At 45.1% G+C, this 25,441-nt stretch overlaps 2 protein-coding genes across 11 annotated transcripts in view; one reads left to right on the top strand and one right to left on the bottom strand.

The window, feature by feature from the left end:
- Positions 1 to 1,760: 1,760 nt before the first annotated feature.
- Positions 1,761 to 4,776, bottom strand: LOC147016695 (uncharacterized). The gene is made up of 4 exons (XM_085847699.1): positions 4,762 to 4,776; positions 4,445 to 4,537; positions 2,387 to 3,043; positions 1,761 to 1,982 (listed from the first exon to the last, which is right to left on the bottom strand). Exons 1-3 carry the CDS (start codon positions 4,774 to 4,776, stop codon positions 2,441 to 2,443), a joined length of 711 nt encoding a protein of 236 aa, XP_085703825.1. The 3' UTR covers positions 1,761 to 1,982; positions 2,387 to 2,440.
- Positions 4,777 to 18,875: 14,099 nt separating this feature from the next.
- The window catches only part of FAN1 (FANCD2 and FANCI associated nuclease 1), a 131,033-nt gene continuing 124,467 nt past the window's right edge, over positions 18,876 to 25,441 (top strand). For 6 of the 10 annotated variants that reach the window (XM_085845631.1, XM_085845632.1, XM_085845625.1 and 3 more), the window contains exons 1-2: positions 18,876 to 19,011; positions 23,046 to 23,141. The gene's annotated coding sequence lies outside the window, so the exon portion shown is untranslated. Of the gene's footprint in view, positions 19,124 to 19,226; positions 20,367 to 23,045; positions 23,142 to 25,441 lie in introns of those variants that run through there. The other 4 variants (XM_085845628.1, XM_085845626.1, XM_085845629.1 and 1 more) reach the window with 3 other exon arrangements.

Consider the following 25,441-nt stretch of genomic DNA (forward strand, 5'->3'; position numbering starts at 1 on the left):
GATATGGCGGCAACACTGGGAGATGATGCCCCTTCATACGCCACTGAAAAAAACCAACAACTGGACAGCTGATTTTTTTTTTAGAAAGAAACAGCAGCACTGAGTCTGAGCCAAGATAATGATATCCCAAAGAGGCAACCACACCAGAAGAGGTTAATGCATTCCAAAAGCTTTTGACCAACAACAGAAGATGAACAGGTAAGTTGGTGAGACCAAATCCAATCATTGGTTAAGAGCACTCCATCCTCACCAATAATCAGATCTGGATACAATAATTTTATCCATCATGTGAAAGTTCTCAGTGAGATGGGTACTCAGGATATTGACTGCTGATTTGGAGAGAGCCTGATTTGACCTCCAGGGAAGAGTTTGAGCAGTTTAAAGCAAACGTAGAGGGCCTCATGAACAGCATTGTGATTCAGGAAGAGTTACGGGTTCACTGCTTTGATATTGAGACCAAATAGCAGAGCATGCCATGGAAGCACACATTGCACCCAGGGCTGGATTAAGACGTCGCGGGCCCTCGGCCATTTTAAATGTTCAAGACCATATCCAATGCTCTATTTGTCTCTTCACATTCAGTTACGTAGAGATTGGCAAAGGTTTCATCCTAAAGCCACAGGCATGGGGCCCCTTCAAATGGTGCCCGAGACAATGGCCTGACTAGCATATGCCTTTAACCTGGCCCCGATTGTGCGATGAACCCTTGTTGCTCGCCTTACCTCCCTGGAAGTTCAACAACATCAAAGCATCATCTGGAAAGCTTGTGGCTACCTTTTGTTCGATTCCCACAACTTTGAAAATTAGACCTTTGTGAACGTTAAAGGTCAAAGGTCAAGGATTATGACCTTTGGTGCAAAACTTCCTTTGGAACATTCCAGGAACAATATAACATCATATAGGCTATATGGCATTTCACACTCCTCGGATTATCCAGACTTTGATGAAATCAGCGTAAAAACAAACTTGAAGGGGGCGCCACGGGCAAGGTGTTCGAGATGGAGCAAAATGGTTTGAAGACTTTAGGTGGGGAATGACCTCAAGATTATGCATAAAAAATATTGTCATCCTAGCTCTCAAAGTTTGGGCAGTCGTATGATTTTTATGTCAAAATTCGCAATTTTCTAAGTTCGTGACCTTGTGACCTTGACCTTGGGACAAAAATGAAAAATCGAGCTCCTGGGGCTATGCAGGTGCCATTGGGCTAACCAAATACCGAAACCTCTGCCAGATTCGACAAACCCCTCAGAGAACATGGATTTTAATGTCAAAATTCGCAATTTTCTAAGTTCGTGACCTTGAGACCTTGACACGAAAATGAAAAATCGAGCTCCGTGGGGCTATGCAGGTGCCTTTGGGCTAACCAAATACTGAAACCCCTGCCAGATTCGACAAACCCCCTAGGAGAAGATGCAAATTGAAATTGGCTACTCCCTAAAAACACACGTTTTTTGGGCGTGGCTCCACCCATAATGGGCGCACCATGCCCATTCTCAGGAAAACACAACTACATTATGATATAAACCTCCCACTAAAATTTTATCAGGTTTGAATCAAAACCCACGGAGCTATGCTCGGGACAGACAGACATACAGACAGACAGACATACAGACAGACAGACACACAACAATAACGAATATCGTGGTCACTTATTTTTTCGTGAAAATATTTTCTCGTGAACCAACAGGTGTTCACAATGACTTTTGTGTGGATACATTAACACTCATTCCAGACTTCCACCAGTTGGAAGATTTGTTTGGTGCTTGTCTGGCTTCGAGTGAAGCAAAATATCAATTTATTCTCAACACTTCTGAAGCACAGACAAAATGGGACACGATGGAGGTGAAGAACATGTAATTTAAACAAAGTTTGGAGAAATTTGCAATGTAAGGAAAGATTCTTGGTAACTTGCGTTCCATCCGGTATGATGGTTTGACGTATGACGATGGTGAAGGAGGGAACGGGCGTCTCTTCTGAGGGGTCTTTGGAAAAACAATCAAAATAAAAAAGATTAAATACATTGATATGTTCATCAGTTTGATAACTTGTTCAAGATGTGGCACAGAATGAAAAGCACTGATAGAACAGGTAACAGTGAAAAGGTAAATTAGTTGATCTAATCCAATCAAGGGGAGTTAAAATTCTTGTGATTTATCCTGCGTGGCGATGACCGTGCCAATGAGTTACCTTTCCCACCAAAATTATAATCACAATTATCTCCACAATTAAGGATATTCTTCTTCATCAAAGTAAGTATTTACAGCAACGTCTCAAAAAGACAAAATGCCGATATGTATTTCAACTTCAATGTCTTCATCTTGGGGTGAGCTGTATTTGTACTCTGGATGTTCACCACAACTTCCCCAAAGCACGAAAGAATGCTTACCTGTTGAAGGTCCTGAATGTGCTGTGGCCCCTCAACACCATCTTGCTTCTGCTGCTATTGCAGCCCTTGATCAGAGTGAGGCCTCTGTTCCTGCTGGAACTCTTGAACAACATCCTGTGCTTGTTGTTGCTGATGTTGTGGCTTGCTATCACGAAGAAGCTTCTGTTGTTGCTGTTGTTGTGGCTCGCTCTCACGGCAAAGCTTCTGCTGTTGCTCTGTCACACCAACACCGTGGGGTTTCAGTTCAATTTCTGTACTTTTCTTTGCTGCCCGTCTTTGCTTCTTCATTTGTTTTTTGAAGATTTTTTCCTTTTCTTTGAGCAGCTGTTTCTCTTGCTGCTTCACCCATTGTTTCTCATTCCAATTTTGAGACCACTCAATGGCATTCTCATTCCGTTTTTGCTGTCGATGCAGTTTCCAGTCAGCAATCTTTTGCACATGTTCTGACTCCTCAGCATCTACATTTGCTTCTGCCTCCTCGTTGGTCTCGTCAGATTTTTGATAAGGTTTCTTGAGTTCTTGATCCGTTACCATCTCTTTTTCCTGTTCCACTCGTCTCTGTTCTACCTGGTCTAGTCGTCCCTGTTCTTCCTGTTCTAGTCGTCCCTGTTCTTCCTGTTCCACTCGTCCTTGTTCTTCCTGTTCAAGTTGTCTCTGTTATTCCTGTTCCAGTCGTCTCTGTTCTTCCTGTTCGAGTCATCTCTGTTCTTCCTGTTCGAGTCGTCTCTGTTTTTCCTGTTCTAGTCGTCTCTGCTTCTCCTGTTCTCGTACTTTCTGCTTCTCCTGTTCTCGTAGTTTCTGCTTTTCCTGTTCGAGTCGTTTTTGCTTTTCCTGGTCAAGTCGTTTCTGGTTTTCCTGGTCGAGTCGTTTCTGGTTTTCCTGTTCCAGTCGGGTCTGTTTTTCCTGTTTGAGTCATTTCTGCTTTTCCTGCTTGAGTCGTCTCTGTTCTTCCTGTTCGAGTCGTCTCTGTTCTTCCTGTTCGAGTCGTCTCTGTTCTTCCTGTTCGAGTCGTCTCTGTTCTTCCTGTTCGAGTCGTCTCTGTTCTTCCTGTTCGAGTCGTCTCTGTTCTTCCTGTTCCAGTCGTCTCTGCTTCTCCTGTTCTCGTAGTTTCTGTTTTTCCTGTTCAAGTCGTTTCTGCTTTTCCTGGTCGAGTCGTTTCTGGTTTTCCTGGTCAAGTCGTTTCTGGTTTTCCTGTTCCAGTCGGGTCTGGTTTTCCTGTTTGAGTCATTTCTGTTTTTCCTGCTCGAGTCGTCTCTGTTCTTCCTGTTTGAGTCGTCTCTATTTTTCCTGTTCTAGTCGTCCTTGTTCTTCCTGTTCGAGTCGTCTCTGTTCTTCCTGTTCGAGTCGTCTCTGTTCTTCCTGCTCGAGTCGTCTCTGTTCTTCCTGTTCGAGTCGTCTCTGTTCTTCCTGTTCGAGTCGTCTCTGTTCTTCCTGTTCTAGTCGTCTCTGTTCTTCCTGTTCCAGTCGTCTCTGCTTCTCCTGTTCTCGTAGTTTCTGCTTTTCCTGTTCAAGTCATTTCTGCTTTTCGTGGTCGAGTCGTTTCTGGTTTTCCTGGTCGAGTCGTTTCTGGTTTTCCTGTTCCAGTCGGGTCTGGTTTTCCTGTTTGAGTCATTTCTGTTTTTCCTGCTCGAGTCGTCTCTGTTCTTCCTGTTCGAGTCGTCTCTGTTCTTCCTGCTCGAGTCGTCTCTGTTCTTCCTGTTCGAGTCGTCTCTGTTCTTCCTGTTCGAGTCGTCTCTATTTTTCCTGTTCTAGTCGTCCTTGTTCTTCCTGTTCGAGTCGTCTCTGTTCTTCCTGCTCGAGTCGTCTCTGTTCTTCCTGTTCGAGTCGTCTCTGTTCTTCCTGTTTGAGTCGTCTCTGTTCTTCCTGTTCCAGTCGTCTCTGCTTCTCCTGTTCTCGTAGTTTCTGCTTTTCCTATTCAAGTCGTTTCTGCTTTTCCTGGTCGAGCCGTTTCTGGCTTTCCTGGTCGAGTTGTTTCTGGTTTTCCTGTTCCAGTCGGGTCTGGTTTTCCTGTTTGAGTCATTTCTGCTTTTCCTGTTCGAGTCGTTTCTGCTTTTCCTGTTCAAGTCGTTTCTGCTTTTCCTGTTCAAGCCGTTTCTGGTTTTCCTGGTCGAGTTGTTTCTGGTTTTCCTGTTCCAGTCGGGTCTGGTTTTCCTGTTTGAGTCATTTCTGCTTTTCCTGTTCGAGTCGTTTCTGGTTTTCCTGTTCAAGTCGGGTCTGCTTTTCCTGTTCGAGTCGTTTCTGCTTTTCCTGTTCCAGTCGGGTCTGGTTTTCCTGTTCCAGTCGGGTCTGCTTTTCCTGTTCGAGTCGTTTCTGGTTTTCCTGTTCCATTCGTGGCTGTTCTTCCTGTTCTCGTCATTTTTGCTCCCTTACCTCACTTTGCCAAACCTCATGTTCCCAAGTGTGCACATCTTTTTCCCTCTTATAAATCCCCTGCTCCAGATGATGTGCCTCTTTCTCTCTCCTGAACAACTCTTCCTCTTTTCTTTTTTTTGTCTCTAAAAATAGAGCTCTTGCCAAACACACTCCTCCCCTTCTCGTTGGTTCAACATTCTCTCTATTTTCTCAACATCCTTTTCTCGTTCTCTAATCTCTTCCTCTTGGCGGCATGTCTCAATCTCTCTATGTTTTATTTCTCTTTCTTTTAACATCTTCCATTTTTCGAATTGAGCCCGTTTTTCCCGCTCCATTCCCTTGATTTCAGAAATCCCTTTCTGTAATTTCTCCACCATGTACTCACTCTTGAGAACCTCTTTCTCTTTTCGTTCGATCTCAAGCCATGCACGTGTATGCTCCCGATACACTGATTCCCTCCATTGCACAAATTTTGAGTTCTCTCCGATCTTCCTCCTCTATTTGCCTCCACTCTGCCGTCTTTCTTTTCTTTCGCTCTTCATTATGCTTTTTTTATCTCCTCCTCTTCATCTTTATTCCTCATTTCCTTTTCCTTGCTTTTCCTCTGCTGTTCTTTTTCTATTTCCTTCTGCTTTTCTTTCTCTTTCGTCCATTCCTCTTCCTCATATTTTTGTTGCACAACTTTTTTCTGAGCTGTTTGCTCTCCAAGCTGAACTAACAGTTCTCTTTCTTTCAGTTCTTCCTCTTTTTGGTGCAACTTTTCCCCCATCTCCTGTAGTTTTTCATTCTCTCTCTGCCACAAGATCATCCTTTGATCCTCCTGTTCCTTTACATGCTGCGTCTCCACTGTTTCTGTTTTTGGAACCTCCTCGAGCAACCGCTGCTCCTTCGTTCCTATTTTGGTCTTTAAATGTTTCCGGCCACATCCAAAACTGCAAGAAACAGACAAAATACTTGTCAGTTTGAACTAAAATGAAGTACAGTAACTATTATTTCATGTGAAGTGTGGTGTCTGTCCGTATGTTTGTATGGTCCAGCGGCCGCTTCTCACTCACTGAGTTTCAAAATCTAAGCATGCAGGCAAAGCTTAACAATTTAACCAGAAGAAATGCATGACACCAAACGAGATGTACTTTAAACATATAAATACAACATGGAATCGTAGTTTGTTTCACAGTGCATGAAGATATGACCTGGGCTGATAAGATGACTTTGATGGAAGCACACTCGCCTCAAGCTTCCTGGCCTGGGTTAGAATCCCAACCCAGCTCCAAACTGTCATCCCGGTGTTTTCCAGACCGGGTGAATAAAATTAATCAATGTATGTGCCGTTCCTCCAATGGATGTTCAACTGGGTATCCTGTCTTCTGACATCAGTTGATGGATGTTAACGATCCTCCCGGTGTTCTTGGCGAACGAAGTGTGGGCGAGCTACCGGTGGCAGTGAGGTCAAATTAGAGGGGGAGAGAGAGGGGAGGGGAGTGTGGATTGAGAGGGGAGAGTTGAGAGTGGGGGATAGAGGGGTGGAGAAGAGAGAGGGGAGGGGGGGGGGGAGAGAGGTGCGTGGGGAGGAGGGGAGGGGAATAGAGAGGGGTGGGGTAGTGTGGGGAAAGGGGGTGAGTGTGGGAAAGAGAAGTAAGGGAGAGAGAGGGGAGGGGGAGAAAGAGAGGATAAGGGGGGAGGGGAGAAAGAGAGGATGAGGGGGGAGGGGGAGAAGTTTCCTTCTGTATCCAACCTGTCCACCCATTCCTCCCCAACTTTACTGTTGGTGTCCACCCAACCCCCCCCCCCCGCCAACACCGCACCACCACACACACTCTCTACTTTCCCTTTTGTCTCGTTGCATCATGACCATTCAGCGTTCTCGCTCTTCTATGAACCTTGACTCTGTGTCCAAAAAACTAACAAAGGTTGGCAACCATTGTGCAGGCTTGATGGTCTGACTGGTGTCTTTCTGTGTTTAAGTTCCTTGGAAGGGAAGTCATTTATTATAAACTGCGAACCGTGGTGTCTGTATGTGTGTTCCTCTGTCTCCTGTTTAAGGCGGTCACTTCCTGCTCTGCATTTGAAAAGCTCAACATTCAGTTTTGAAATGATGGAAGAACAGGCATGAATAATGTTGAGGTCAACACAATTAAGCTTTATAAAGTCCATAAAACAATAAGTATGTCGATCCAGCCGCTAACCCACGTGACTATCAACTATATTCATGATTCAGGGTGGGAAATAAATAACTGACACATTTTAACACTTGTACAAAATTCTAAAAAATGGTAATGTTAATGTTCTTTTAATTTCAGATTATAAAGGACCCTGGCAAGATTTACTGAGATGGTGGAATGGACAAATATCGAGAGAACAAGAATCCTGGAGCTGGACTTTAAGTGCGGTTCAATCATTCAAGCTCAGAGTTCAAAATAATTTACAATGTCAACAGATGTCCATTCATGAACACAATACAATCATTTGCCAAATTTTGATGAAAGCACCAGTTCACAAACAACGCCTCCTCCAGGTCGACCCATTAGTGTTCGTACACCTGACAATATTGCATTTGTGTGTGAATCTGTTGAGCGTAGTCCTCACTGTTTGACAAGAAAACAGTCACAGGCATCGGACATGAAGAGAACATCCCTTCAGACCATGCTGAAGGATGATTTGTACAGGTTTCCCTGACAAAATTTAAATGTTTCAAGAACTTCATGGAGATGATAAACAAAGAAGGATGTAATTGTGTAACACATTTCTTCAGATGTTCGAGGAAGGTGGCAGATTTATTGAAAGACTAATCATGTCAGATGAAGCTGATTTTTTGCTTACAGATTATGTTGACAATCAGACCACTCGATTTGGGGTGGAAAAAAATCCTGAGCACTTCCACCAACGACCTTTACACGGTGAACGTACGTGTCAGTGTGGTGTGGCATTTTCTGGTGCTGGAGTCATTGGGCCATATTACTTATCCACTGCCAATGGAGCAACTGTTATCAACGGTCTACCAGACAAGATCAGGGACTATTCAAGACTAATGGTAGCAAATTGAACAGGAAATAGCCCGTATTCTACTTGAAACCTCCAGGAAAGTGATGCTAAACATCGTTGCTCGTGTACGTCAAGGTACACATGAAAATGTTGGTCACGGAAAAGGTGTTATTTTTAAGATCAAGGTCTTATAATAAGCTAAAGTGTTCTCCAGAAATGGCTCTTTTGTGTGATGTACATGAATATTCTCATTTTCTGTTAAATTGCTATTTCTAAATGAAATATAAATGTATCAGTTATTTCTAGCCCACCCTGTACAATGGAGAAAGTGCATGTCCAGCGACTAACCCACGTGACTATATGTCTCTTAAATATGAACTGTTTGAATGTCATTTGCAGCGTGACTACATCTATTAATTAAGTACTATTGGAAGGTACCTTTTAAACCTTTCGACCCTTTAGATTGCTGAGATCCCTTAGACCCCTATATACCGATCTTCATGTTTACCTTGTTGGTTGACCAGGTGAGTTACACCTTAAAACTACTTAACTAAGTGGTGAAGCTTAATTTTTAAGTTAAACTACTGATGACATACAGGTGAAACCTACTAAACTTATTTTGAAACCTTTCAAACAAATAATTTGCTCCTGAAGTGATTTAGGGTTAATTTGGCAAAGGGGTTGAATACTTCTGCAACTAAGAACCATCTGATTAGCTCTGCCACCAAAGGTTTATGGAGGTTGTTTTCACCCCTGTCTGTCTGTTTATTTGTTTGATTGTGAACAAAATATCTCAAAACGTTGTGGACGGATTCGGACGAAATTTGGTGGAAAGCTTGTGATACCGACAAAATAATGAGATTTTGGTGAAGATCCGAATCCGGATCTGGATACGATTATTTTTAGGTGATTATTCACCATTGAGCGAGAGGGCTAAAACAATATATAGCACGATATATCAAAAAATTATGCACGGATTCGGACAAAACTTGGTAGATGGGTTGAGTATGTGACAAGAACAAGTCAATTAAATTTTAGTTCAGCTCAGAATTCAGATCCGGCCCCCCAGTGGGATATAAAACGTAAACAGTTCAGCCAGAGTGCCCTTCTAGTTTTCTCTGTTAATCTGACTTATTCAGATTTTATCGACATTTTTTAGTTTTATCACTTTGGAAGAGTTGGGCAGACTCTATATTTCAAGCCGGATTTCAAAGCATCATGAAATAAGCTCAGGTGGCATCAAAATGTGAAAACATGGGAGGATTGAATACTTTTGCAGGCCACTGTATATTAGGAGCCATGCATACAAGTTCCAGACCCCTCAATATCTTTAGACTCCTCAAGACTCTTTCGACTCTTTAACCCCTCAATATCTGACACCACAAAGACCCCTTAAGACTTTAAGACCCCTTTATTCTCTTAAGACCTTTGAGACCCTTCAGACCCCCAAGAACCCTCAGAACTTGAAGACCCCCTAAAATCCTCGATTCTTAAAACCCCCTCATCACCTTTAAGACCCCCCCAAAAAACCCTTCATACCCCCCCCCCCTTTTCTTTCCTTTCCCTTTCGACCTTTCACACACTTGAGACCCCAGGAGCCTTTAGACCACACAAACCATTTCGACCTTTACATCCTTTATTTCCCTTTGGACCCATGAGACCTTTTAGACCTCTGAAACCTTTCAGACATGCAAGACAGATTAGATCCTTGAGCACTTCGAGCTTTAGAACATTTTGTCCTTTTTAGACCATTTTACATACTTGAGAGTTTGGACCCTTTCAACCCCTTCAGGCTTCGACCCTAGCTACAATTGGACCGTACACTATGAAATACAGACTTTACTTTTTCAGCAAGTAATGTTCAAACTCGACCCACCCAGAGGGTGGGTACTCTGCTCGTTATTTTTGAAAATTAAATGTAAATTCGTTTAAAATTTCTGAGCTGTCTTGTCCCCTTGATGAAGGAATTATAATATTGATGTAAATGTCACTTGTGTTCCTTACCAGTGAAGGTGGGGCTTTTTATTGTGCCTCTTCTTTCCAATGAACCACGACGATGGTCGAAACGATATTACGACCACAAATAAGAAGATCGCAATGGATACGAACACCACATCACGAAATGTGGAGATCAGTGGTTTCTCCGCATCCTCATTCTGGAAAATCTATGGATATGGAAAAGGGCAGCGACAGGAGAAAAGTTTATTACATTTGAAATTAAACTAAACAATATATTTGCAATTATTTAACAAAATCTAAAACTTTGTAACAAAGAACAAGATGTTGGTGAAATTTTTTTAGAGTACAAACACAAGGGCCATGGAATGTATGAGAATTTATAATTTGTTTAAGATAAGGGTTTAGACCCAACTTTTCAAGGTACATTTCATCATCATCATCATCATCATTATCATCATCATCATCATCATCATCATCCCGTTTTTAATCCTCTGCAGGATGAAGGTGTCAGTGAACTCACACTGGGGACATTGGTTTCGTGACCATGTTTGTCAAGCACAGCTTTGAAAAAGAGTTTTGAAAGCAACTTGTGATTTGTTCAGAATGCTGGTGATAACTCGCCTACTCTTTGTGAGAAACACCGCGGGATCTTTATCGTCCACCAATGAGTAAAGTATCCCGTGAAGATTCCTCCATCGACACGACCATGAAGGAGCTTCTTGAAGGGACAAATTCCAACTTTGCTTGGTGGGGAAAGTTAACCCTGAACCTGCAGTTTCAAACCAAAGATAAACTCTCTTTATATTCCTCATCACATCCTCACGACAATGAGGGATCATAACCATTGAAAGGACAGAAAAGGAAGGTTAAATATGGGATTTGAACGGTGCACCGACACACACTGGCCTACTCCTTTTTAGCTCGCCTGTTTGAAGAACAGAGAGCTATAGCGATACCCCCGGCATGAGCGCGAGTGTGAGCATCAGCGTGAGCGTGAAAATGTTAAAATTTTTGGTGCAAGTTATTTAGAAGCTTTCCATTCATTTACTATGTGTACTAGAATGCTGATATTTGGCATGGAGGTTCCTTTGGGGTATATTATTGATGTAGTGAAATTCAAATAAAAAAATAATTTCAAATGTTTAAAATTTTTGACCTGTTTTGAACTTAACTTTTTTGTAGCACATCAACGTTAAAGTTTTTGGTGCAAGTTATTTCGAAGCTTGCCATTCATTTAATATGTGTAATAGGATGCTGATACTTGGCATGGAGGTTCCTTTAGGCCTTTAGGGTATACTATTGGTGTAGTGAAGTTGAAATTAACAAATGATTTTAATTTATTTTAGCTCGCCTGTTCGAAGAACAGAGAGCTATAGCGATACCCCCGGCGTGAGTGTGAAAATGTTAAAGTTTTTGGTGCAAGTTATTTCCTTTCTAATGTTTTTATCTACCACACTATTTTTTTTACTGATTACAATATACAAATACATATATTGCTCTAAAATTATTTGGATCAGACTTCACAACAATGCTTTATAAAAAAAAAATTATTAGATGTCTTTTAAAAACGATAAATGTATAAACAGGCGAGCATTGGGTGGCTTTGACACCAACTCTCTGGTTAAAGGCTGCTCCAGGAATCTTCGACTTCTACAAAAAAGTGCCATTGGACAAAACAGCCAACTTAATTTTGTCTCTGAAGAGATGGGAAATTAAGCCGGCTGTCCCATTGTGCTGCAATATCCTGGTTGTGGTGCACAAGGATGATATGACAGCTTTTATAGTCGGAACCGATTACAGTGGAATGAAACTCGGATAAGACAAAATAAAATGTCCCAAACAGGTTCCCTGTAAAACCACAAATGTATCCGGTTTACCAACTTGAAAAAGTACCAACGTGTGACATTTTGTGTGTACCTTTCCCGAGGGTCTCTTACAATCTCCACTTACGTGCCAGGGTGACCCGGAGGTTTCACTACGGAGGACCAGGAAGACCATTATGATAACCCACGTCATCTCTGGTGGCTCTATAGGCCTCTGATATGCGAAGTTACAAAAATTTCCAATGATAACTGTGCTCTGCAGAGTGATTTATACGTGATTACAGACCAAAAAATAAAATAAAATAACATATGAAAGTCAAGGCCAATTGCCACCAAAAATTAATCAGCTGAGCGCCAGACCATGAACTATATTCCCATGAAGTTTGAAGACGATCCGATCAAAATTACTCAAAAAATAAGGGTTTCGTCGACTCCCCTGATTTGCGACAGTGACCTTGACCTTTGACCTTGACCTTCAAAATTTTGTGCACTGAAAGGGACCTCTATAGGCCTCTGATATGTGAAGTTACAAAAATTTCTGATGATAACTGTGCTCTGCAGAATTTTTTATACGCAATTACAGACAAAAAAAACAAAAAAAACATACAAGCTGACTAACATATCTTGCAAAAACTTCGTTTTGGCAAGATAATAAAATTGAAATTTCACTTTACCGTCACAATCACAACTACAACAACCATAACCACAATTATCATTACTCGGGTGGGAGGTACATCTTATGACCTCGTGCTTTGGTAATTGTCATGGTTGCTCGGGACGCTTTGGTTCCCTAGCAACAACCGAAAAACCTTCAAAATCGGTACCGTTCACGCGAAATCAATTCCGAAAGCCATTATCCCACGTAGGGTTATGAAATTTGGCACGAATGATCTACATGTGATGCTCTATCAAATATATTCCGGTTTTTGTGATATATGGAATACTTTACCTGCAGCGCCCCCTACAATTAAGGTATGCGCGAAAATTGGCGAAAATTGAAGGCCCCCGAGCGACCAGGTGAGTGCATCGATACGAATGAAACTTTGCAGGTTCATGGTACTCAAAGAGTACTACAACTTTGTCTCAGGACATATTGACCGATTTCGCTTAGGTCAGGGGTCAAAGGTCAATTATTGCAAAAATCGATAATACGCGAGAGCTGGAGGTGCCTTCGTGCCAAATGCTACTCCTCCTCGGGTTATGGTCGGATGGCCATGAAAATTCACAATAATCGTCTGGAATACATTGTGCACAAACGATCGAGCCGGATTTTCGATTTAGATCTTTGTTTACCCACAGCACCCCTTCAAACTTTGGGGATTTCCGATTTCAAACCGCATTTTTGGTACTTTTCATTCAAATTGATACCGAGTAGTTATCAGTGGATGGAACTGGATGAGATTTGATATGCATAATCTTAAGGTGATTCCCCATCCACTATATGACATCCATTTTGCTCTATATCTTATAGTTTCCATGCTCGGCAACCCACCGCCGCCTACCGGCTTGTTTGTCTATTTGTGTGCAGGATATCTCAAAAAGTTGTTGACGGATGCGGATGAAACTTGGTGGACATGTTGGGTATGTGACAAGAAAGAATTGATTCAATTTTGGTGAAGATCCGAATCCGGATTCGAATCCGAGAATTTTTTAAGTGATTCTTCACCATTGAGATAGCGCTAAACCGATATATGGCACGATATCTCAAAAGTTATGGACGGATTCGGACGAAACTTGGTGAACAGGTTGGGTGTGTGGTAAGGATGAATTGATCTGATTTTGATGAAGATCCAAATCCGGATCTACATATGAGAATTATTTAATTTTTAAAGTGATTCTTCACCATTGAGAGATAGGGTCAAAAAACGATATATAGCAAGATATTTCAAAAATGTATTGGGCCCTATATGTTCTCGTGGATCAGGCATTGCGTGGCGGAGGTATGCGCTCTACCGAGTGTCCATCTAGTTTACATTGAGTTCTGCCTTGTATACTGTAACCTTCCAGAGACAATGGCGACACCGAGTATTTCAGTATCACGTGATGTTATTTTGACATGCTGGGTACCTGTTCTGTACCTGTGTTGGTTTCGTTGCAGGGCTATGTTATGTTACGTTGGTTGGTTATATTTTTCGAGCTGTTGGTTGGTTTGTCAATGAGGAATTGAGAGGGATGTGGCGAGTCAAAGTCAAATTATCGGGTTTCAATTAAACATTTCTTTGGAAGAACAAAACAAGAATGACCGCACGGTGGTCACAACCTGTGACAAAATCCGGTAACTTGCCAATTAGGAAACACACATTTAAAGCACTCTTAAAAAATGAAGAGCACGATTGGGAGAAACACACATTTAACGCTTTATTAAAATATTAACTCGACACCCTCTCATCCATGTCAGCCTCCGCCATGGCTATATTAGAACAACCTGATTCGTCACACAATCACGGATGTTTAACCGCAATAGGGGGGCCGTTAAAAAACTACGTGACGCTATTTTTTGTCGGAAGGCATGTCCGGGCTTGATTAATCCCGACTAATCATTTTTATTCGACATATTACATTTTTTGTTGTCCATTATTGGGATTAACTCTCGACCCTTGAATAAACATCAAATGGGTTGACTCAGCCTGTCATCCTTCTGAGATTGGCAAATTGAGTACCCGTTTACTGGTAATGAGGGCATTGCATCAGTGTCCCAGCCGTTCCCCCCCAGAAAACGATGTTGCTAAGCAACCATAGGCTGCATAAGAATCTATATATTAATACTGAAGGACCAATTTTCTGCTCCTTCGAGCGGTCGCGTCACGTTTTTCTCGGTACTGTGACCTGGACTGAAAGAAACTTCGTACCTGTAAGAGTGCATCGCACATAGTGGCAATAGTTAACCTTCAACTCTGAAGCAGAATAAACACTTTTCGTTGAGAAGGGGGCGAGGAGTGAAGAGGCGGGGGCGGGGGATGAAGAGACGGGGGCAGGGAGTGAAGAGACGGGGACAGGGAGTGAAGAGGCGGGGGAGAGGGATGAAGAGACGGGGGCAGGGAGTGAAGAGACGGGGCGAGGAGTGAAGAGGTGGGGCGGGGGTTGAAGAGACGGGGCGTGGAGTGAAGAGGCGGGGCGAGGAGTGAAGAGGCGGGGCGAGGAGTGAAGAGACGGGGCGAGGAGTGAAGAGGCGGGGGTGGGGTTGAAGAGACGGGGGCGAGGAGTGAAGAGACGGGGGCGAGGAGTGAAGAGGCGGGGGTAAGCAAATTGAAAGTGGGAAATGGGGCGGGGGCGGGGGCGGGGGCTGGGTTGAATTAGGCGGGGTTGAGTGGGAGCGGTGGAGAGAGGGGCGGGGGCGAGTGGGGCGGGGAATCAAGAGACGGGGGGTGGGCGGGGAGTGAAGAAGCGGGGCGTGGCCGGACTAATTAAATTTTTGGGCGGGGGTAAGCAAATTGAAGGCGGGGGGGGGGGAAATGGGGCAGGGGTGGGGGATGAGTAGGCGGGGCAAGCACGCCTTGTCCAGTCCATGTCCCTCGAGTGTGGGTGAGCTGGTGAGGGTGGTTGAATGAATGGAATCCGTCTGTGACGGGTTTCGGCTAATAAATTAATAAAACCAGAAAACCAAGATGGTGGCTGTACTGTACTGGAATGGGAGATGCTTAGCAGGCAGACACGAAGCGGAGGAACAGTCGAGCCGGGCTGTGTTGCACGAGTGCGAGCCAGGGCGTACTGTGCCCGCGGCTCTCCTTTATTCCGTACGCGGTGCACTCACGAGCCGGCCGACTCCAGCATTACTACGACGCCTCAGACGGCGTGCACACCTCATATCCCTCGCCGAACCCCACGGCCACTCCTCCACCATCACGCCCATCATGCATCATCATCATGCCCCTCCCCGTGGGCATGGCTACACCACACTCCTCCCTCCTAAAAGTATGATTATTAAATGATCAGTATTATAAGAAGCATAGATAACACGAAGAACCTCGGTATAATAATCATGCAAATAAAATGAAAACAGCGAAGTATAACAGCACATCACATCATATAATGCGTGAAAGCGAGCTACTGGAGAAGCACAGCAGCACGACTCAGCAAATCCGCCCCCAGGCAGACCTGAAACAGATAAACCTTTCGAGGCCGGACCCCCGCTGTCTGGAACCCGCGGCGCCACCGCCAGACCCAACCGACCTTGGTGGGGGCGCTGAACAGCACCCTTGGCTGGAAGCAACAAATGCTCCCCAACCCTCACGCACCATAATCAGTTGAGATTCCACCGCATGGCCAAAACGGCCTTGAGCGCACCCAGAGAGCCACGCCCCAGGCGCCAGGCACGTCTGACCTTGCTGAAAGCAGAGGTGGGGGTAACGCCGACCAGCGCACGAGTCCCGGCTCCGAGTCGATCTCCGAGACCCACACGGCAGTTAGACGGTAGTAATTCCATTTAAACCCCACTTCAACCATAAGCTCGTTATAAATCAATAGGAATAACATTCGAACCATTGCGAATTCATTTTCCGTACAGCGCGCTTTTTGATAAAATCCCAGTACAAGACAAAGCAATTACCTGCGGCCTGGAGCAACTGGAGGCTAGCAAACCTTCTTTATTCGCCCCCACATCACATTGATCATAACACCAACTCCATTGACTGATCTCCGCCACATCCACTTTTACACGAGAACTGCTGGCATTTATTTCAACAACATTAAACTGCATCACTAGAGCAAGGAAAAGCACATATGCCATGAACAACAACCCACAACCCACATCACGAGTCCGCTTCTTGGTTGTCGACTTGATGCTGCGACTCGCGACTCCCTTTAACGCCACGGGCCCACCGCCACCTGTTGAAGCTGCCTGAACCACACCGATGCGCATTGCCTCACGAACCCTGCCGAAGCGCGGGAACTCATCGCGAACGAAGCGCGGGAACTCATCGCGAACGAAGCGCGGGAACTCATCGCGAACGAAGCGCGGGAACTCATCGCGAACGAAGCGCGGGAACTCATCGCGAGAGCCGATATGGCTCTCGCCGCTCCTGGAGCGCACATCATCGCCGCAGGCAGCAACGAACGGTGGTTCCCGCTGCATTGACGCGGCCCCCGCCGCCAGAGCCTCGCCCTCGGTATTCGACGAAGGTCTCGAAGAGAGCACTGGCACATCTGGAGGCACGAACCGGAACCCGTTCCGACCCAAAAGGGTCCGGCTCGCCGAGCCCGGCTCCTGCTCCGGCTCGCCGGCATCATCATGCCCCGGCTGCAGGCTGATCTCCAGGTCACTGGGGTCCTGCTGCGGTGCCCCTTCGCTCCCGGTGCGATCGTGCTGCGGTGCCCCTTCGCTCCCGGTGCGACCGTGCTGCGGTGCGCGCTCTCGTCCCGCACCGCTAGGCGTGCGAGCACCCTGCGGCACTTGAGCCATCGCGCGGACTTGCGCGGTCACCGGTGTCTGCTCGACAGATGAAACAGTCGCGATCGCCGAGTCGAATGTGATGTCGGTCAATGGCTGCTCGCAGACAATGTCAATGGCTGCTCGCAGACCAGAAATAAAACGATCTCTGAACCGTGCCGGACGCTCCTCTGCCGTGAATTTGCACGGCACAGCCGAATGCGATGCGCGGCCAGCACGAGTGGACTCAATTCGACACCCGATCCGTGCCTCGCTCACTTCCCCCCCCCCCCTGCCACTGATCTTGTCATTTCCGGATCAATCGCAAGCAGGTTTCGACGCGGGACGGAAGGATCGCCTCGCACACCGCCATCTATGAACGCAACAATGGGCGATGACCCTCGGCCCACACATCGTAGACGACCTCGAGAGCCCAGACCGCCGTCCGAGTGATTGCATTGCCACGCTCGCCCACGACCCGCGCCGCAGACCGTGCGCATGGCCGTGCGTGCCTGGCCCATTGCGATGACCCCTAGACCATCTGCTGTGCACCGACCATCGAGACCTCGGACATTCTCCAGAGCTTGCGCGACGTCCAACGCCGCGTTCGAGCCGAAACGCGTATCCTCGACAAAACGAACAAGAAAATGAACCAAACGAACGAACGTTGCCCACTCGACGTGGCCGAAGTAGATTCCGACGAAGGCGGGCACGCGTACGTTTGCCATGCACCGACCCTTTGCCATGTTCGCGCCGGCGAGACCTTTGGCTCCGTAGACTGGAACCGCACGGGTCATTTGCCGCCCTTACACACGTCGATCCGAAGATCCTCGTTCGCCAACTGTACTGTACTGAATTGGGAGATGCTTAGCAGGCAGACACGAAGCGGAGGAACAGTCGAGCCGGGCTGTGTTGCATGAGTGCGAGCGCGGGCGTACTGTGCCCGCGGCTCCCCTTTATTCCGTACGCGGTACACTCACGAGCCGGCCGACTCCAGCATTACTACGACGCCTCAGGCGGCGTGCACACCTCATATCCCTCGCCGAACCCCACGGCCACTCCTCCACCATCACGCCCATCATGCATCATCATCATGCCCCTCCCCGTGGGCATGGCTACACCACAGTGGCCACATCATTTTGGCCGGGTGCTGTAGTGGGTGGAGTCAAGCGACAGATGTGGGTGTGGTCTGACAGCCGTCCAACCAATGGGTGCACATTTCAAAAACTAACAACACCCTCTTGTCGTCTTCTTCTTCTTCTTTCGGCTGCTCCCTTTCGGGGTCGCCACAGCGGATCATCCATATGATCCGCATAGTGATTTGGCACATGTTTTACGCCGGATGCCCTTCCTGACGTAACCCTGGTCACCTCTTTACGACACAGGGATATGGTACACCTATTTTAACCGGGGTATACACCGGCCCAGTACACTGGTACTCATTTCGCCGACCTCGGAAGGATGACAGGCTGAGTCAACCCCCTGGTGTATTAATTCAGTGGCCCAACGGGGCTTGAACTCAGGACCTTTTGGATTCCAAACCGCTGCCCTAACCACTGCGCCAGCACCAGGCTTAACAACACCCTTTTGTCGTCCTGTGGTAAAAAAAATCAATGATTAAAATTGTTCTGAAAAATATTTCTTTTATATTTTCTTAAATTATAATACAGTACCGTACATTTTTAAATGTATGTGCTTTTTATTCCTGTACCAGAAACAATACTGTTTTGGAATTGGTGAACTTGTATTTTTTGGGGTTGTCCACAACTTGCAGTCTCCTTCGGTTCGCCAGAGGACTTGGTGAACCCGAGAACATGGGGGTGTGTTTTCGATATATCGATGACTCGGCTGGTACCCACCTTATTGGCACCATTCCTTGTTTTTGTACTTGTTTGCACAGCTTCAGTGAAAGTTGCCAAAATGTAGTCTTTTTGCCTGCAGGAAAATAATTAAAGCATTCGAGCGTGTTGTTGGTGCGGAATTGGGAGTGCGACAGATTAAAGTGAGAGGTGAAAGGTTAAACAGTATGTTGTTGTTCAGGCAATAATTTAATTTGTTGTCCTCGTCCTCGTCCACGCGTGCACTACGCGATGCGCTTCAACCCTCGTTTAAAAAAGCCTTGAACCGGCGACCATGAGAGCCACGTGAGTGGTTACGATCCCGATAAGCGTGTTTGTGTATCCACGACGTGGGGTGTGGGTTTTCTCGCACACCAAAACGCACGCGGTCACGAGCAACAACCAAAGCCTTCACCGTGTACGTGTATAACCTACAAATTTAACGTGTAAATTCACTTTAAACGAATTGTCTGACGTAATTTAAGTTGTCCGATTAGTGTTCATCGTTATTAACTTGTATTTGATTGCACCTCTGCTGGTACTACACCGGTAATGCAGGTAGAGACGGGGATTTCGGTACCCACGATTTAGTGCGTGGGCGCCATATTGGTTGGCAAGCGAAAGCGAGGAAAGGTAAACGAGGACAAAGGGTGAGGGTGACCTTCCATTTTACTAAGTCAGAATGACGAGGTGAACTTGCTGGATTCTGGAACTACTGATGTTGCCGTTGCCATGGAAATGAATACAACCAACTTGGCGGCGCGCACGGCATTATGGGATAGCTCTGAAAGCCCTCCATTGAGTTCGGTCAAGAGAGTTCAAGCCTGAGCGCTTGAGGTCTTGTCTCCACTCGCAAGTCAGGCACAGTGTGACGGTAACATTCTCTTCCAGGACTGTGCCCAGGATGTCTGGTGCCCTGTTCTCACCTTTGGGAGATGATTAATTATGTAGTTTTTAAATTATTTATTGTATTGCGATGGGGGACACAGTTGGACACAACGAGCAAAGGGAATGAACAAACAGGAAAAGAAAAGCTCCTCTAAGCTGTCTAGCCTGGGTTCGAATCCCGACCCAGTGAAAAACTTTCAGGCCGGATGATTCATCAATGAGTGTGCTGTCCCTCGGATGGACGTTAAACTGGGCGTCCCGTCTACCAACATTAGTTGATGGATGTTAAAGATCCCATGGTATCCTTCGTGAGGAGTGGGCAAGCTATCACCACCACTCAACAAATTCCTGACCTAACATACAGGGGGGGGGGGGTCACTGCATCAGCAGCACAGAGCCGCACCCTTGTGACAACAGATGTGAACCCGCAGCCACGTGCTGCATACCAACAACAACTTGGGAGTAAATAAGATTGCTGGGTAAGGATGGTGTACCTGCAGTTTGACGTCCAAGAGGGAAAAGTGGGATTCAACTGTCTGCTGGAGGAAGTTCCATGATTGGGAGAAAAGAGGAACAAGAGGGGAGGTTGCTGGGAAGGGTCAGAGGGCTGAGGGAGCTACATCGGAGTCATCAAGTTCCGTCAAGTTGTGTCCGACTTCAGGCGGCAGTCAGGATCAGATTTTCCCAAACATGTCTATCCTCCACTGCTTCCCGAAGCTCTGGCAGAGACGGCTTAGTTGCAGCTTTTACCCCATCCATCTAGCGCATACAAGGTCTGTCTCCCTCTTCTTCTTCTTCTTGTTCTCCCCTCAACCATACCCAGCATAATTGATTTATCCTGACTTTCGTTTTCTGCCTGCATGATGTGTCCAGAGTATGACATTCTCTGTTTTAGCATCAGTGTTTCTAAAGTAGGATAGGCGTTGAATAATAGGCCACCGACTTGCCTGTGATGTGACGACTGACCTTGTGCTTTGGCTTTCTGGTGGTGGAGTCCAATAATGATGAGCACTTTAGATATCACACGGTGCAGGATTCGCCAATGTGTGGCTGGTGTGGCAGCTCATCGGGGTGAGCAGTGCACGATTGAATTGAATGAATAAATGTCTTTGAGGATGCGAGTAGTTCTGATTTTTACTTCCGCCACCAAAGGTGAAGGAGGTTATGTTTTCACCCTTTCTGTCTATTTGTTTGTTTGTTTGTGTGCAAGATATCTCAAAAAGTTGTGGACGGATTTGGATGAACCTTGGTGGATATGTTGGGTCTGTGACGAGGAAGAATTGATTCGATTTTGGTGAAGCTCCGAATCTGGATCCAGATTCGAGAATTTTTTTCAGTTATTCTTCACCATTGAGAGATAGGGCTAAACTAATCTATAGCACGATATCTCAAAAAGTTGTCGACGGATTCGGATGAAACTTTGTGGATATGTTTGAGACATTTCACCTTATCTTGAATAGTTTGTAGTGTTTCCTTATGAGTTGAGTCAGGGGATTGAGGGGGACAATGTACCAGAGATGTATTTGACAGGTCACCTCCATGACTTTGAGGAAGGGGACTGGTTGGAGAGTTCAGCTTTGAGATTAGCAATATGATATTTTTTGGCTTGCCTCAGGATGGACACACACTTGTTGCGAGCCTTACAGCTTGACATAACATTGCTCTCAGTCACGTTAGCCTTCCGTTTTGAGAAAGTAAGCTGCTTGGTTACACCAGCCTCACCACTGGATTAAGCGTACCAGGTTTTTGAGTCGAGAGTACTGTTTCTCAGCTGGATTTACCAGACAACCCACCCGTCCTGGTATTTGGTCACCGCGACCCGCTGTTATCCCTACAAGGGGGGACAGGAATGAAGACTTTGAAAATAAAACTCACTTTACTGGAGAAAATACTGGGTTTATTCAAGTGGGGAAAACTGCGCTGGAACCATTAGTTTCAACGCTGACAACAGGAGTAACAAAATGCCTGGAATCTGGGCCATTTTTATTTCGTTTTTGCATAAAACATGTCAATTCTGGGTCTCGTCTAACTCGGTGAACATCGTAGCTTGCTCTCGACATCGTTCGGCCTGTTTCTGGCGGCCTTAGTTTTGATCACAACTAAGCTTAAGAATGCAAGTTCACATAGATAGGTAATTGTTGGGAACATCACTAGAACTTGCGCAATTACTTAGCACAGACTGCTCGAGATCCCTCTCCCCAGGAAATGCATCCGTGGCTCCCTTAGGGGGGGTCATGACCATTTGAAAAACACTGGTCTCAAGGGTGGATAGGATAGCCGTAGACAGGATGGTATAAACCAGTTCGTTGGATAAAGTCGGCTTTTGTGAAAGTATTCCAAGGTGGAATCGACATCCGGTACTGTGGTGATGGTGCCCCAGTCCTTTTGAGAGAGGGCAGATTGCAATCCCTACCATTGCTGAGATTGCCCAAAGTGGTTTTGGGCTTTCACAGGAACATAGTCAGAGGAGCAGAGGAGGAACAGAAGAAGTTTGATGGAAAGTTAGTCATGACCAGGTACAGAAGGTAACTTACCAAATGCAGAAATCTGGGTTGAGAAGTTCACCGATTCGGTCAGACCCACAGAGTTGCAGGAGGCCTTAGCTACAATGCCTTGGATGGTTGTGTCTGTATGACATACCATAGTCCAAGCGACACTGTATTTTAACGTTTTTCCATACAGTGTATAATTTGGAGTAAATATTTTTGATATACTTAATATACCATAATACCATACTTAAAACAAACATGAAGTGGAAAGTTAAAAGCAAAAACTGCTCCCTCACTGATGTACAGCTCTGTTTGGGCAAAATGAGGAAAGTAAGTTTTGTCGAAAAACTAATCTTGGCTGATCGAAGAGCAAGCTTGTTTCAAATCCTACTTTGGTTTGCATCACAATGAGTTGCAGCAATGGAGTGAGAAATGAAAGCAATTTGTACTTGGTGACAAAATGTACAAGACAGGATACACACCGGATATTAAACGTGCGATGGTGTGTGTGCCGGGTGCAGGATGGCCAATGTGATGCCTCCTTTTGCTTTGTTGATAGACTATGACGATGGCGTGAAGTGCTTCATGCAATCGGAACTTCTTTGTACAAACGAAAGGTTGCGGCCGGCTTCCGCAAATTTACCGGAAACTCTGGCACCGTGAATATACGTGGCCCTTCTTCTCAGTGTTATGTTCCCACAAGTACATTTTAATCTCTTCCATTCCTCTACATTTTAATCCTTTATATTATTATCTTTTTTTCAACTAAGTACCTCTATAAAGTATGTGCAGTTAGAATGTGAGTACGTTTATAAAGTACGTACTATAAAACCACACAAAACAAGTCCTGCCAAGGGTCTGCAATCTTTGATTGCTCTTTCTAATTTAATTGGCATTTGATGTGAAACATATTGCGTTTTGATTGTTTTCGTCACCTTCTGCTCCGTTTCATCTCCTTGACAGATGACACTTGCCTCACATGGATGCGGTTCCACTCTCAAGAAGCTTCTACAGAGGTCCATGTCGGCCTTCACAGGGCTTGGTCCAATTCCCAAGGAGGTGCGATTGATATGGATTTATATGCGCAATGGTTGTTCCATCAAAAATACATCTTGTTTGCTGTTATATAAGCCATCTGGCAGTCCTGTTTAACTGTTTTTGGTCCCTTTATCTACTTTTTCTGTAGCTCTTGAGTTATTTTTTTAAATTTTCCATTAGGATATGCTACGGATCATCCCCCATCCAAGATATGATCTTTTCTTCACCTGTTAAAGCACCCCACCCCCCAAATTTTGCTTCTGTATCAATCTTGTCCACCCCCTTTGTTCTCCCCGACCCCTCATCGTTACCTGTGCATCCCTTGTTTGTTCTTCTCTGTCTTTTTTTTCTCCCTTTTTATTGCTGCTGTTGTTACTGTTAGGGGTTTTGCCCTTCTCTTTCTGCTGTTCTACTTGTCCTGTTACATCTTGATCCGTTCTGTGTTCTAGTTCTTCCACGATCCTTGACTTTCTATAAATAAAATAATAATTTGCTTGGCCAAACATGTGGTTTTAATTATATGCAAAGCAAACCCTTGTGGTGAAACTACCAAAATCAAGAATTGCTGCTCACCTTCACTCTTTCAACCCTCTTTTTTCCCCCACCTCTGGAACACACTCTCTTCAATCCCACTCTTCCCTCCAGGTCTTTAAAACAGCTGTTCACCACCATATCGTATCTTCCCTCATCCAAAACCATGATCTTTTCTACCCCAATTAATCCATCCCAAACCCACCTCCTTCATATTCCCTGCTTTCCTTCCTGAAAGTCCCTGTTGTGTCCATCCTGTTTACCCCATGTACTCCACCTCATCCATCTCCCTTCCACAGATCTCCTCATATCTCTGCCCCCTACTGTTTTGTGCTTCCTTCTCCCTTCCCCTCTTGTCTCTTGCTCCCTTTGTTATATGTTCTGTGTGTTAGCTCTTATATGAGCCTCGACATTGTACACAAAAAAAAAATGAAAGTCTATGACGTGTTGCTTGGGACTATCATTTCTGGCTTGTTAACAAGGATAGCTGGAATCCCAGCATCAATCTACTTTATCTTGCTGATTAGTCCAGGCTGTGCATTGGGAGTTCATTTAGCCAGAGGACCCGTCTGCCATTACTGGTTGTTGGTGGATGTTAAAGATCCCATGTTGGAGGTGATGTATCATCACCACCAGCAAGACACTCCAAATTATTGCTACCTTCGGTTGAGTATTCTGCGTTGGGGTGATTCCCATTCAGGATTACTTTGAGCCTGGAAACATTTTTTGACTCCTGATGATACCCCCAACAGTATGGGCCTCATAGTCATGATATCTGTGAAGCGTATGGGCCTCTATATTATTAGCTTCCGTTGAACTTAGCTTATGGATTTTGTCTCGATTTTCGTGTACGTGCGTCCGCAACCATATCTCGGATATGTCTGGACCAATTTTATCCGTACTGGGCACAAAGACAACACATGATGGTCTACATACGTATCTCATTTTGTTTCGCGATGCAATCAAAGATGACTGACTCGCGGCCATTTTCGTTGTAAAAAATAACAAACCCTGGTATCGAACATGTCCTCAACCATTTCTCGGACATGCATTTACCGATCTTGTTCAAACTTGGAGCACGAATAAAGAATGATTCCTTGCATAGAGATAATTTTTTTTCGACTTCAGATCCAAGATGGCCGACTGGTGGCCATTTTGTTACTTTAATGTGTCCCCAACCATTTCTCAGACATGCATGGTCAGATTTTGTTCAAACTTGGCACAAGCACAGCACATGATGGCATACACATGCACCTCGCTTTATTTTGCAATATGATTAAAGATGGCCGACTGGTAGACTGGCGGTCATTTTAGTTGTACATAAATATGGGCTAGCCCTTAAACTATGTGCAGCAAAATTACTGAAACAACTTGGGTTTCGACATTTTATGTCTTTTTTTACTTGTTGTCATTATTATTTTCTTTCTGACGTTGCAATTGTAAACATCTTTTCTAACTGAAAGACGAACAGCATCCGGTTGGCTATCCTGCCCCCAGTCTCGACACAAATTGTATTCCAGTACTGTCTCATTGCAAGGGCATGCAAGAGAATGTGGCTGCACTAAAATGATTTCACCCGCATAATAGTGATTGAAATTGCTGCTCATTCATCACTTGACCTTCTTGAACAAAGATCACCCAAGTGAAAGTTCATGAAACATCCAAAGGATAGACAATTTTGCCCGATTGCATTGGCCTGAGTGAACCTGAGACAGTCAAAGTATGAAAACTCATAACTTTTCATAATGATATTCGAAAACATTTTCATGAATGGATTTATTATTTCTTCG

Source organism: Eptatretus burgeri, chromosome 11 (genome assembly GCF_056783735.1).
Source record: "Eptatretus burgeri isolate ZD-2024b chromosome 11, Ebu_testis_v1, whole genome shotgun sequence".
Classification (NCBI taxonomy): Eukaryota; Metazoa; Chordata; class Myxini; order Myxiniformes; family Myxinidae; genus Eptatretus; species Eptatretus burgeri.